We start from the raw sequence: 14,064 nt of genomic DNA on the forward strand, positions 1-14,064 counted from the left end.
CGTGTACGCTCTCTTATGTCAATTACAGAAAATTATAGTTGGATTGGAAACACTCGTAGAACTCCAGAATTTTGATGTTTCCGTAACAATGACGCCGGTGGACAAGGAACAATACCGACTCGAACAAGAAGCGTTCGTTTCCAATCACGGAGGCACGACGCCGCAAGACATTCTTCTCACGCTTCTGCCTAATGTGTGCGGCATCTTGTTGACAACGACGACTCTGGGCGTTCTTAGGAAACACATCCACAGGAATGTGAGAGTCGTCATAGAATTTATACTAACTGTTGTCCCGACTGTCTTGTGCTGCACCGTGTTATCGGAACACATTGGTAGCGTATGCATCGTAATGATAACTATTTCTGTATTAAATATAATGCTTCTGGCGAGCAAGGGTACTAATGTCATCGATTTAGCTATGCGACCAGTTGCCGGCAAGAGACCCTTCATAACTAATTTTCGCGCATTAACTAATATTATAACTGCGATTTGTATATTGGCTGTAGACTTTCGAATCTTTCCACGGAAGTTTGCCAAAACAGAAGTGTTTGGATATAGCCTGATGGACACTGGTGTTGGATTATTTATATTAGCAAATGCCCTGGTTGCGCCAGAGGCTCGTGATTTTTCTGTTCACCGCCAAGCGAGGTTTGAGGAAATTCTCACGAAAAATTTAAGGAGTTGCTTCCGAAGTTGTGTACCTCTCTTGGTGTTAGGCCTCGGACGTTTCGTAACGGTGGAATACATGGGATATCAAAAGCATGTCACTGAGTATGGCATTCATTGGAATTTTTTTATGACTTTAGCTGTGGTTAAATTGTTCACTAGTATGATTACCAGTACTATTAACTCGAGGTACTCACTACTCTCAGGTATTTGGATATTAGGGATGCACGAATACATCATGAACACGAAAGGCTTCAAAACCTGGATTTTAGGAGATGCGCCGAGAGATGATTTTTTCTCTGCCAATCGAGAGGGCCTAATTTCTGTACCTGGTTATGTAGGATTATATTTTGTCGGTGTGGCTGTTGGAAGATTAATACATTCCACATATCAAAATTCGCACACAAAATTGAACATGAATATTTCTTTGAAGCTGTATGGTCTTGAATTTGAAGCGAGCTACAATGAGTCTATGTTATTGTGCATTAAGTTATCTTTGATATCGGTGCAAACTTGTATTGCAACATTATTCTGTGATTCGTACTTCAAAATTTCAAGAAGATTAGCTAATGCCGGTTACTGCATGTGGATATTAACTTTAACAACTACATTGCTTACACTTTTGCTATTTGTGGAGGTTGTGATAGATATAGTTAATTATGTAGTAAATGAATCGCACATTGAAAGCAAAACGGAGAGACTGCGCAAAAATTTGCGATTGAATCTAAAGAAAAATGTGGAGAGCGAGAAGAAAGTACATAAAGAAGAAGGTATAGTCAAGAGATCTTTGGAAATTTTTGATGCTGTAAATTATAACGGCTTGTTTTTCTTCCTTCTTTGTAACGTTATAACTGGGCTTGTCAATACGTTAATGTACACATTATATGCGAAACCATCGACAGCTCTATTAATATTAATAATATATATGGCTACAAGTATATTTTCGACATTGATACTTTACAGGATGCAAATACCAATCAAATTATGAAGTCTGTGCAAAAATTGTAATGAGACAATTTGGACAAATTTACAATCTTAGAATCGAACTTTTGATTATTGTATTTTCAGCAGAATTCTTCCATGTGTTTTTACGTTAAAAATATTAGGTAATATAATTTATACATAACGCGTACACAGGGAACTATTTTTCATTACAGATTACACATTATAAGTCTCATATGGCCAAAAATAGATAAATGTAATTCAATTTACAAATCCGAACTTATTTATAAATATGAACTTTAAGAATTGATAATTAAGAGAAAGCACTGCCAAACGCAACACAGACATATCGAGTTTCAGCATTTATTGTCTTTTACTTGTTAAAATATGTACATTATTATAAAAATAAGTAAAATTAATTTGGTCAGTAACAACTGGTTTACTGCATTTCCGATCACACCTTTTAACATTCTCTATATTAATTTTTTTAATTTAATACCTAAATTTTATTCACAATTCATCTTTGGACAATATATTCGATTTCTCTTGTAATCGAATCGATTCTTTCGTGTTAGAAGATTGTACCGATTTTTCATTCGTCGTGCTAGTATCATTTTGTACTTCAGAGCGAAAATTGTTAATAAACTTTTTAAAAGCATTATGATGCTTTACGTGATTCCTTGCAAGTGCAACAATTCTCAAGAATTCTTTAACGTCAAAACTGTAGTTCGTAAATTTCGCATGAGCTCCGCCATCGGGATGCGTTCCCTGTAAATTAAATATCTTTATAATTATTAAAATATTAAAATGTTTGCAAGCTAACAAGAGTTTAGTTCAAATCATTAAATCAGCAAGAAGATATAATAGAAAAGAAATATAAATGTTTGTTTTTGTGTGTTACAGAATTACTTGTCTTCTATTAAAATCTAATAAACGTACCGGATCTTGTTGCGTTAACTTTGATGTATCTTCCCACGTATAGTACTTCACGCCTCTTAGCCGAGCAAGGTCTTTGTAGCAGTTAGGATCTTCACAATTATGTCTAAGAAAAATATGCATAATCATAATATTCGCGGTTACATTTAAAAAAATATTAAATTGGATCTTACATTTCGAATACAGCTGCCCAATCTGGTAAAAACATCAAATGCGTCAATCCAGCACCGTGAATACCGATAAAGATATCGGAATTTCGAGTGATTTCTAATTGTTTTTTGAATGGCACATTTTTATTGTATACTACCTGTTAGAGTAAATTATACATATAACGAATGCGATAGAAAAAATATTAAGAGTTAACTCAATAGAATGTTAAAGCTTTACCTTTCTGACTTTATACTCCGGATTCTCTTTTAAAGCTTTCACCAACTCATTCTCGTTCAAAATTTTTCTGTACTTAGTGTCTCTGCTCAGTAATGTTACGTGAATCTTCCGATCTTTCCTTTGATGAAGAGGTATATCAAGTCGATGCAGTACATGATCGCTGAATGCTTTGAACAATCCGGATTTTTCACAGCCGTAAATCTAAAAATGTTTTCTTTTAGTTAATAGTCTTTCTTAGAGCATGTAGTATCTCGTTAGAAGGATATACAATGGCAGTACTAATGGCGTGTTGTAATAAAGCCCGAAAATCATTCGTGGTAAGAGTGGAAAGACCACATTTTTGAAACACACGGTCTCGCCTCGGAATGTTTTTAAATCCCAAAGTGGATTCCTTGTGAATGCTTCGAAGGTATCTTGAAACGCCGAGCGGTAGCTGAAAGCAAAACGCAGCTCGATATGTAACAATTCATAATTCTCATTTTATACTTGTGCCAGTTTCGCTTAATGATTCGTTTTGTGCTTGTTACCTATAACTTTCCCAGATCATTATATGATTGTCTGTATCGAAGGCGGATGGGTGCGAGAGATTGACGTGTAATGATGCGTATAAATTGAAGAAGTCGCAAAAATGATGGTACATATTTACTACTAAAAAAAAACGACTTTAACAAAATGACAGATATGAACTGTAGTTTCCTCGTCGCAGAGAATCTTTTTTTATGAATATTTTTAAACTTACTTGCGTCTATCTTAATGATAAAAGTCGGTTTTTCAATGACGACATCACAATCACCGTGGACAATCGGTCGACGAGGTAGTTTTTTGAAATTTCGTAATTCTGGTCCCCAGGACTGCAATGGACTGATATGATCCACGTTGTCCTGCAATCTCCTTTCATTCATCCTAATCATAAAAGAGAGAGTTACTTTCCAACAGCTTACTTAGGTAACAAGTACAAAAGGAAACATAAAAGTGATCTGTTTTTTGCTCACTGATTCATTTACTTACGTGCAGTAGCCGCCAATTTGACCTTCTTTTAGCACGTCCATTTTGTATCGTATAGGTTCCTTGCGACTTAGCAGATCTGTGAAATTTAACATTATATTTCGCGCTCTGCAAAACCTCATGTGCTCCGCACATTCCAAGGATGAATCATCCTAAAAAATAAGATGCACGTCGAGATGCCGATTTAATTATCTTTCTGTGTTTCGTTCATGATATCAGAGTTACATTATGATTTAGCGAACTTACCATAAATAATGGTTCGCATAATAGCATCATTTCTTTCCTCATTGCACGAACATATCCGAAATCGCCTTGTGCGTAATATGTCTCCAGTTGAGCCTTTTTCGTAGCGACCCATCCTTTGTGATCACCTGGACAAAGTGGTATGGAAAAAGAATTTTCCATTTTGCAATCATTCTCGTAGCCCCAACAAGCTTTGGTATCAAGGCTGTCCTAGAATGTGTTGCGAAATTGATACAATCTTGTTTGTAATTAACGTATAATAATTAAAAAATATAGAAAACAATTTGAAAAAAACTATAAAAAATTAAGAATTAAAATTTCACACAAAATTTTCATAAAATTGAAAGAAATTCGTAATTTTCGTAAAGTTAAGAATACGGACATTAGGAGGTAAACGCAAAAATCGTTAAAATCTTATATGTTTTAAATGATATACAAATGTTTCATATCACATACAAGTGAAAGGATGTATTAAGAAATGAAAATTAAATCCAAACTTTACCTTATATGGACAGGCTGCGTCGTTGCGGCACTTTTCTGCTACCGTGGGAAAAGAATTGAAATAATACTTGATGTGTTGTTGCGGTAGATTGATATCCGTGTAATTGCCGTCAATGACAGTGACCGTGAATACGAGCACTAATGACACACGATGAGCAGCGAACAACGTCCTCATGATCATCGTGAAGAACTATTAAAACGGATCGAATATTCTTAAGAGTTCTTCGCACTTTCGTCTTATAACGAGTCCGCGCGATGTAAATGAAAAAACGAATCACCTGTTAAGGTGGGTGTATGACCTCACTATGGTCTGTTATAAAGCACGCGCCCGCGCACTCACGCGCATGGAACTTGGGGAGAAACGGTGAGAGGCGATACGTGAAGATACGTGTGAGATTTGAGTCGGCTTACATCATATAAATTGCAGTAGTTTGCCTTGAGAAGTCCGCGAAGAAATGAAGTTTTAATACTTCTTATTGTTTAAAATGTACACCGGCATTCTGCGATTTCGTTTATCGGATCGATAATGATCATCTGAAAGCGGAGCACGCATGAGAATAATTTGTTTTAAGCAATAGACAAGCTGATTGATTTCAATAATGTGTTCTTAATGAAAGTATTGAACTCTATGAAAGTATTGAAGCATTTCCTCTCACAGACAAGACACAAATTTTTTTTATATTTAATTATCTTCCACATGGTTAGTTGTTTAATGTTTTGCAACATGATTATACACTGTCACTGTTCAAAATAATTTATTTATAATCACAAATTCACTAAAATTATTTTATCCAAGGAAGTAAAATGATCAAGCTCGAACGAGCCATCAAAGTAATGTGCTCTCGAGCAAACTGCTGAGTCACACAACCTCCACCGTCTGAAGGTTTGAATCTTTGACCATAACGTTTTATGGGTTTTGTGTTATGGAAAAGGGCACCTCTCTCCTTAAAGGTCCATTTAGATCCATCCAAGTCCATCTATGAGATCCTTTTACAAAGAGGATACAAAAGATAGTATTACTTTTAAAGCATTGGTAAAGTAGAAGAAACACAAAATCTGCTACCCACTATCGATATATTATCATCAGTATATAACAGTAGAAAAGGATATCGAGATGAAAATATCTGTAGTAAATAAAATATCTATAGTTGATATAAGGAAATATCTACTATAGATAAGATATTTGTATATAAAAATGAATAGAAATAAGTAACGCAGAGAAATGTAAGGGTGCGACTGCAGTTACTGTTTTAAGAAACTTGTTTCATTTATATTTACAATTTTGATTTTAAACTAGTAAAAAAATATGTAAAAATTAGATGTATATTAAAAAATATTTTTAGAGATCTTGAGATTTTAATAATTATGAAAATTTTATTACAAAACACAAAGTATTCTATAGCACACAAAGTGTTACATATAAATTGTTTTAAAACATTAATTTGTTATTAATTTTATATTAATATTCTGCTGCAAAAGTTTTTTTTATTACTCGAAGTTTACAAATTTTGCATCACACACATTCATTTAGATGAAAAACATATTTTATATTTAATATCTTTAGAATTACCATAGTATAAAATGAATAGGCCTTGATAAAGAGAAATCATTCTGCCGTGCGAAAACTCTTGTTAACTAGTGATTATGTCAAATGTTAGCTTCCGTTATGCCTTTACGTAAAGCAAATGTAGGCTCGATAAGCCTACCAGACGTACCTTATGCTAATCCCCTCGAGATACGTCAAAAACGAGGTATACGGGAGACGGTTCGATCCTCCTCTCGAGGTGTGGTCGAGGTAGATCATATCTTCGCAGTTTATACGATTTCGCTTGTCGGAAAGAGAAAGAGGTACGATTTGAATCTAAGTCTCCACATTCACCGGCTGAAACACACCGAGTCCCACACTCTGTTAGGCAGTGATCATTACGCAATTTAGAAGACTCGGATATCAGCTGCGACTCTCGTTGGTCGCAGGTGTCTTTCTCGGTTCACGGGAGATCGTTACAATGCAATTAAAGCGCTTGCGGCGAAAGGAGCGTAGATTTAGATCTAGAGAATTTATCAGTTTTTCCCGACATTTATTATTCTCTTTTCAACGTTGACGCCATGGTAAATTTAAATTTGCAGGACTATTAAGTAAATAAATTTTAAACGTTCACTTAATCCAGATATACCTTTGACTATTGAAATATCGGAACATGACAGATCCTATGAGGTCTATTTGCACCAATCCGTATGGGATCAAGCGATCTCGATTCTCGTCTCTCACCGCGGGCGAGTGACCAGCTGATTGCCTGTGATCGTTCGCGAAACGGAAGATTGGAACTATCTATGTACGTATCCGAGTAAATCGGCATCGGCCGCCAGTCTCGCAGGCCAATCACAATGATCTACAGATCAATGCTAATCGATGCGAGAGAATCGTAGATATCGAGCACGAGGGACAATAGCGCCGATATCTTCGGCGTCAACCTGCCGTAGCGTGACCCGGAAACAGATCTCGCTCTACAAACATTATGTATTTATATATGTATGTATATACAACTTATTCGCGTATACGAAAGTATCTCGCTGCGTGTGTGTGTTGTGCACGTAAAAGCACGTAGTTTACCGGTATATGTAGATTGACCGGTCAGCTGGTAGGGACACACCGGTCTACTCGAGCACGGATTGCCGCAGATAGATCGAAAGAACGATCTACATCGATCACGATCGCATCACCTCGACCCTCAACCCGGTACGGTCGCAACGGTACCTCGCGCTCGCTATTTATGCTGGTGTACCTAACTTTATTTCTTCTTGCGAATCTTTTGTCGTCATGGATCGCCAGGATTTTTTTTCATCGGTCAGAGAAATCACGACGCGGCTACATTATCTTTCTAAGATATGCGATATTAAAAATGTAGTATATTTAAAAGTCAGGCAGAAAATATAGAATATTTTAGAAATTTGAATTATACGTATAATTAAATTGCCATAATGATTTTTGGATGTACAGCTCACATCGTTGCATTCAATAATAATTACTTTCTTGATCATTTTTATCTTTAAAGAATCACACTTTTGCAGCATATAATTATATTAATGACAAATGTATCTTTGTAGCTATTGAGGATTGGATATTTTCTTTTTGAAACAGCAGAGTGAGAAAAACCATGAACAGTAAATAATAATTAAGTGTGTGGCTCATTGTCGCGTTATGCGATATCGGAAAACATAAGATCGCAAATAAAACCGGTTTACATCTCTGAACGGAGCTATTAAGCGAATATAGTTACGACCATTGAAACTACTGACTGCCATCGTTTGAGTCACGATGATCGTTTTGCGATGTATCAGCGGATATAAAATTTTCTCGATGTCGCGGCCGCGCGCCGGTGACGTATTGCGTGTCGCGCGTCAGATTGATTTCGTGACGCAATCTCGCTCAGCGAACTGATAAACCCCGACGTTTTCCGCAAAAATGCAGGTATAGTGCGCACTGCGACATCGGCGTAACGTTCAACCGTCGCCGCCACTTTGGCGCCATGTGTCACCGGTCGAGAGCCGGTGTCAACCTACGCGAAAATCAACGCTATAACGTTCCCCGGCAGAACCTCGGGGTTCCTCTCCCGTCGGAGAAAATCGCGGGGGCGACGTGTCACACTGCAACCGTGACGCGTCTTGCGAAACGGGAACGCTCCGGGTCACCCACGCGACCGAAAAAAAATTCGCCGACGAATACGGGTCCCCTTTTTATGGATGCACTCGGGGGCACGCCGGAAAGAAGTACAGGTTCTCTCCTCCGACGTTCGGAGGTTTCTCGCGTCGGATCTGTGTACAAAGCGCAGTATATTCTTCCGCGAATCTACCTGCGTCTTTCCTCTCCGCCACCCACGCGCTCATTTCAATGCGTATCCGCAGACGTAAAGTATGGCGATTGTCGTCTTTTCCTGGTAGACAGAACCGCGAGTTATCGGAATACAATGCTCGCGTTGACCCTCGAATGTCTTGACGAGTTGCGCGGAGGTGACTTATTATCGTTGTAGTTGTGTTGCGACGATTATAGCACGCTGTTAATCAAACCGAATGAACGAGATATTCGAATCGCCGCAAATCTTTGATCTGCGGAAAATCAGCAGAAATAGAAAGTGTAGAAAATTGAGGAAAAGTGAATGTACTAAATCAAGCTGCGCGGCTTGAATATAGTCCTCACAACTGACCGCTGGCTCTTCGACGGACGATAGGAAATAATAAGTTATTTCTCGAGGATCGATAAACCATGATCATTGGATGTGCTAACGTTTAGAATTATGCACGCTCGAATTCCGAGCAGGTCTAAACCGACTGCTTAGTGAGTACTGCAGAAATTGCCCCAAGGCGCTCGCACCAAAGAAATGCCGTCTTACACACTGGCTTCCTCGTTAACGACGTCGCGAACTAATCGCTTAATTAATAGATGATAAATGTTTGTAATTCCACTAGCGAGCTCTGCAGATCTCTGCACGCAGCTCGTTACCAGGCCCAATTAATTATAAAGCGGAGCGATTAAATGCGCAGTTCGACATCGTCGATTTCATCGCCAGCAAAGACAGGAGGATGTTTCTTCGTATCGTTCGTATTCGCCTCCAGGAGAGGTCCTTCTCGAATTTTCTTTGTGACTCGGAGCGCAATTTATTTCTACGTGTCGACGGGGTCGTGGGGTTGCGGTTCCTGACGTCGCGAGTATGCCAGGAACGCGTGAAGCTTAAAATATAGCATGAGGGCGAAAGAGGTTTAAGGTTTCGTTCGCAGGAACCTTTCAAGACTCATTGCTTTCGAAAGTACGCATCGGCGCCGAATAATTCCCACTCCGAAATTCTCTGTATCGAACCGCGATTGCGAATGAAAAATTTGTTTGTGAGCGATATCACATTAGTCTCACTTTGTTTTATTATATTATTTTAAAATTATTTTTAACAATAATTATTTAACAATAATAATATTATTTTAACAATGAAAAAAACTGTGAGTTTAAACTCGAAAATTCAATGAAATGATGTCGATTTTCTTTTCTTTATTTCTTCCAATGGAAAGAACGACAGGTGCTCGCTATGATGCAATGTTGACGTAGATTGCACAAGTTGCATATAAAGAAAGAATATAAGAATCGTTAAGCGAGCAAACGTTCCATAAAAATCAAGTTGCAATATTATTTTAACTTATTAACTTCTTATTTGATCGATACACTGATAACTTATAAATTACTCGCGTTTTATATTCAGTCGCCTTACAAGAGATAGCTTTACTCGAGCTTGTGACAGACTCTTTTATCATGTGTTAAATTCAAGATGGAATTTCGCCGGGAATGCCGTTGACCGCCGAACGAGATGTCCTCGATGACAAAGCAATCGCCCATTAAATCCTGAATCGTATACGCCGTTTCGAAGTAAAAAAAACTGTCACCTCGGATATTGTTTCTCGCACGGTCGCGATCGTAAACGGGAGCTAGTAATTGAAATATTAATGAGATGCTGACCACAGAGCACGGTAGCCGCGCGACACATACCTGCGTATATGGGCGCTATAAACGGGAAAAGGCTTGGTCACATTAACGTCGTGCCGGGTGACAATGTGAGCTGGGTCGCTATCAACGACGTAGCTTCTCCGCTAACGAATTATCGTCACTTCCTCGGTCGATTACGCCGGGACTATAAATCAAAACTTTGTCATATCTCGCATCTTAAGAGCGCCTCCATCACGACAAACATAACCGGCGCATTAACTAGCCCCTCGATAAGCAGATCCTATTCCGAAATCCGTTCAAAGTACAGTTACTGCGGTATACGAATCCGTTCCGAAATATTCTACGACTGTGCGTTATAATGTTAGATGTAACAGTTACGTTCCTACATGGATACAGGATTAGAATATTCAATATATTCCATTTCTAATCTCGTAATGTACCTGCGCTATTTATCATAAGATTTCTATTAACCGTGAAGATTTAAACGATGCGTACGCTGTATTAAAATAATGATTTAAGAGTTGCGGTAAAAAAATAGGTCAGTGAAGCTTCCATCATGCAAAAAGAATTATTTCTAGAAGGTTAAATATAACCCGAATTTCGTGAATTATCCGAAGTAGTTCTTCAAGGCATCCGCAGCAGCCGGATGTTCGCGGAGGGTGCACCAAGTTGTTGTCACGCAAAGAGGTCCTTTCAAACAATTCATAGCTGATTCACGGGACTCTGGTAACGCGGGTACATCTCGAGCGAGCCGTGAATGCGAGCCGCGGTACGCTCGTAAAAAGATGAACCGGTGACAACCGCTATGACACGGAATTTACGACGCCGAGGTCACAGCCCGGGTCGAATCGTGAACACCGCGGGACAAGTTGTCGTCGTTTGCAAAAAAAGCCCCTCTCCGTCGCTTCCATTCCGCCGGATCGCGGGTCCGGCTTAGGTATACCGTATACGAGCAGCGCCTAGATGGTCAATAACGTCGCCGGAGCTCGCGGTTATCTCGATCGGCCGCAGCCGTCGGGATCACGTGTCTCCTCGGAAGGATAATCACGAGGACGGTTGCGGTCGGGTCTTCGGGGATGATTATTATCGCGCGGTACTTACAACGTGATTCAGATGATCACTCAATTTCTCCCGCCGATCTCCGCACAAGTCGCTTTCGATAGAATTAATCGGAGAATTTGATGTTTTAAAAAAAATAGATTTTTACAATTCTTCTGAAAATAACTAATCATACTTTCCGCTAATAATTTGAATACACTTTTAATGCAAGAAGCACTTTAACAATAGTTTTCGTATTTAATAGTCATTGTACATATCGGAATATGAAAAGGCTATTGTGAAAGCCATTATGCTGGCGATAGCGAGCTGGTGCCGATACGTCTGAAAGTCTTTTAGAGGTTCAGGTTCAGGTTTTGATCCGCGACAACGACAACGAGCGATAAAAGTCTACAAAAGTTTGAGCAATACACCTCGCCGGCAGGAGGTCTCGAGTACTCCTCTCTAACGTCTCTATAATCTATTAAACCCTCTCGTAAAGGTGATCTCAACCGCGATGCGACCTGGAGCTGTTTGCCCCTTGAAAGCAGGATGTGCCAGAGTTATATTTAACCTTCTCGAAGGCGGCTATAACTAATTTTAATGCAATTTATTTCTTACAATAAGATTTATACAAAAAGATCATGCGATTAATTGCCACGAATTAAATTTTGAGATAAAAGTTTTAGATAAGAAATTGACATAATTTATAACGCAGCAAGGTCTTCTTGTGGCAGTTTCATTAAATCCACGGCACGAGTCGTAGTCGTAGTCCGCGCGCACAATGGCCTCATTTACGATCGAAACGACGAAGAAACGTCCTCGAAGGATACACCGCGATGACATTTGCCGTCGCAAAACGCCCACGGTGCGCCGCGGCGAGAAGCGCAGGTGTGTCCTTCCGTCTCTTTTTCCGCGCTGCGAAAACATTCTAACTTTGCTTTACGACGGTGGACCACACGCCGATTCAGGAATGCACCGCGACTTTCTTCCGCTCTTTATGGAAACGCGAGAAGTGTGCGAATCAGTTTCTCGCGGTGCTGCGAGAGACAGAGAGAAAGGTTGCGAAAAGACGAGAGGGGGAAAACGATAGGTGGGAGGCGAGGGCGAATTCTCGTGCGGTTCGCGAGTCAAGCTGCACCTGCGTGATTCCTATTCGTTTGCATGCGATATTATGCGCGCGTGTAACGCGTTCGCCACGAAAGCGCCCGACAACTTCAGGTGACCTGCATAGTAATTAGTAAATCGAGCCCGGGGGGGGGAGCCTGTATTTCTGCATATCGCGCGCCCATAACATTAGAATAAGTCTTCCATTAAACGTCGTATCTCACGCGTAATGCGCCGCGCTGACTCTTTTTGTGCCGTAAAACGAGGCACCATCGTGCATGCGTGACATTCGTTAGGCGCACCCGACCTTCGCGGTCGACTAGAAGAAAGAATTTTAATCTTTTCATAAGTCAGCGCATACAACGCGCATTACCTGCGTTATGAGGATAATTGTGATAATGTCGCAATCCAGAGGCAACGTATAATTTCACGGAAAGCTAACGGGATAGAAACACTTGAAACCAGTCGTTTCGATCAGAGAAATATTACATTGTATGATACATGAATATCTAAGTGGCAACATTATTCACTTAATGACAATTAGAACTCCTACCGTTGGAAACGTTTTCTCGGACGCGGGTATCTCTCTTTTTTCAGTTCGCGAGTTTAGCGCCGAAAGTTTGCAGTCGTATAAAAAATATAACGTTGAAGTTTGGAAGAAGGGGACATTGTCTTGAAAGCGAGTAGCTCTTCAAACGGACGCTCCGAACACAGGTTTGTCGCATGGATCGCCGGGGTCACTCGCTGAGGAATTCGACGACCCAGCGGGTCGTCCACGGGAGTAACGCAGGACATTCCATGTCGGCCGTGGGAGGGAGGGGGAGGTCGACCGTGTCGTGTCGACAACGAAACGATTCCGGCCGAAAATTGTTTCACGGCTGAGACTCGCACCGAGTACCACGGTTATCAAGTAAGATCGAAGGAACAAGGGCGTGCACGGGGCCATAATCGTGGATCAACTTCTGGCTGCGGACCTGTCCGCGCGGCTCCGACCAGTTCGGAACACCGGCTCTACCTATCTACCCTGTATCGCCGGTGAACGTTCTTATGCAGGCTTGAAACGACGCGTAACGCAACACGCACGTATGCACGCGTACGCGATCAGGGCGTGGCGCGCCGATACCCTTCGATTTCGCGTCGGCGAAAGCCGATCATCAAAAATTGACACTCTTGCGCGGGTGATTATTTTTATCAAAACGGCACGAAAGAATAACTCTTAAAATGTTAGCAATATTAGAGGCGTAGAATTAACAGCGTCGTTTTATCAGCGAATTGCGAGTATAAAAAGGAATAAAGTTAGAGTTTGTTAAGAGAGTAAAGTAAGAATTAATTAAGGAAATAGTAATGTTACAACGCTATTACGCGAATAGGAACATAGTATATCGAAAGGCGAGATGTCGTAGCGCGCGGCGAACGCAATGCACGAAAGTGTTACGGATAATTAGGCAAGTCGATGCTCGGTGGCGGTATCTTAAGTATCTTCCACCGTGGATAAGCGTGCGTTTGATGTTGGCTTTAACGGCCCTCAGGACTCAGGGATTGTATCGCTTAATTAGCTCTACTCTCGGCCGCTATCTCCTTTATGAAATCGTTAAGCGCCCCGCGCGCGTGCTTCTTATCGGATGTTTTAAGCTGCCGCGTCTGTCTCGCTCGCGTTATCTTTCCACCGACTGCCACTTAGTTAGCCGCTTATACATACGCGGTTATGCCGGCATAATCGTATGCTCGTTGCGGGTAGCGGCGCGACGTAACGTTAT

The 14,064-nt window shown here is 40.4% G+C and overlaps 2 protein-coding genes across 5 annotated transcripts in view; one reads left to right on the plus strand and one right to left on the minus strand.

Moving 5' to 3' along the window:
• The window catches only part of LOC105676460 (uncharacterized), a 99,534-nt gene that overhangs the window by 168 nt on the left and 85,302 nt on the right, over positions 1–14,064 (plus strand). Inside the window, exon 2 of one of the 2 annotated variants that reach the window (XM_067351873.1) lies at positions 60–256. In XM_067351873.1, the coding sequence (XP_067207974.1) occupies positions 89–256 (168 nt within the window). In that variant the 5' untranslated portion in view covers positions 60–88. Of the gene's footprint in view, positions 1–59; positions 2,043–14,064 lie in introns of those variants that run through there. The other variant, XM_012374353.2, reaches the window with a different exon arrangement.
• Positions 1,958–6,998, minus strand: Eogt (EGF-domain O-GlcNAc transferase). 3 transcript variants are annotated; one of them, XM_012374349.2, is made up of 12 exons: positions 6,855–6,998; positions 6,396–6,562; positions 4,682–5,667; positions 4,183–4,389; positions 3,940–4,088; positions 3,671–3,834; positions 3,459–3,579; positions 3,211–3,364; positions 2,932–3,132; positions 2,718–2,851; positions 2,548–2,650; positions 1,958–2,376 (listed from the first exon to the last, which is right to left on the minus strand). In XM_012374349.2, exons 3-12 carry the CDS (start codon positions 4,859–4,861, stop codon positions 2,119–2,121), a joined length of 1,671 nt encoding a protein of 556 aa, XP_012229772.1. In that variant the 5' UTR covers positions 4,862–5,667; positions 6,396–6,562; positions 6,855–6,998; the 3' UTR covers positions 1,958–2,118. The 3 variants fall into 3 exon arrangements, with proteins under 3 accessions (XP_012229772.1, XP_012229774.1, XP_067207973.1); XM_012374351.2 differs by lacking the exons at positions 6,396–6,562; positions 6,855–6,998 and having other exon boundaries at positions 3,459–3,576; positions 4,682–5,646; XM_067351872.1 differs by lacking the exons at positions 6,396–6,562; positions 6,855–6,998 and having other exon boundaries at positions 4,183–4,384; positions 4,682–4,823.

Source organism: Linepithema humile, chromosome 3, assembly GCF_040581485.1.
Source record: "Linepithema humile isolate Giens D197 chromosome 3, Lhum_UNIL_v1.0, whole genome shotgun sequence".
NCBI lineage: Eukaryota > Metazoa > Arthropoda > Insecta > Hymenoptera > Formicidae > Linepithema > Linepithema humile.

What these genes read in the sequence shown, in the direction of transcription:
- Eogt (XM_012374349.2), bottom strand. Translation starts at nt 4,861, where the DNA reads ATGATCATGAGGACGTTGTTCGCTGCTCATCGTGTGTCATTAGTGCTC. An exon ending in ACGCAGCCTGTCCATATAAG is followed by an intron (nt 4,390 to 4,681) that starts GTAAAGTTTGGA and finishes AACACATTCTAG; the next exon opens with GACAGCCTTGATACCAAAGC. An exon ending in TATGCGAACCATTATTTATG is followed by an intron (nt 4,089 to 4,182) that starts GTAAGTTCGCTA and finishes CTTATTTTTTAG; the next exon opens with GATGATTCATCCTTGGAATG.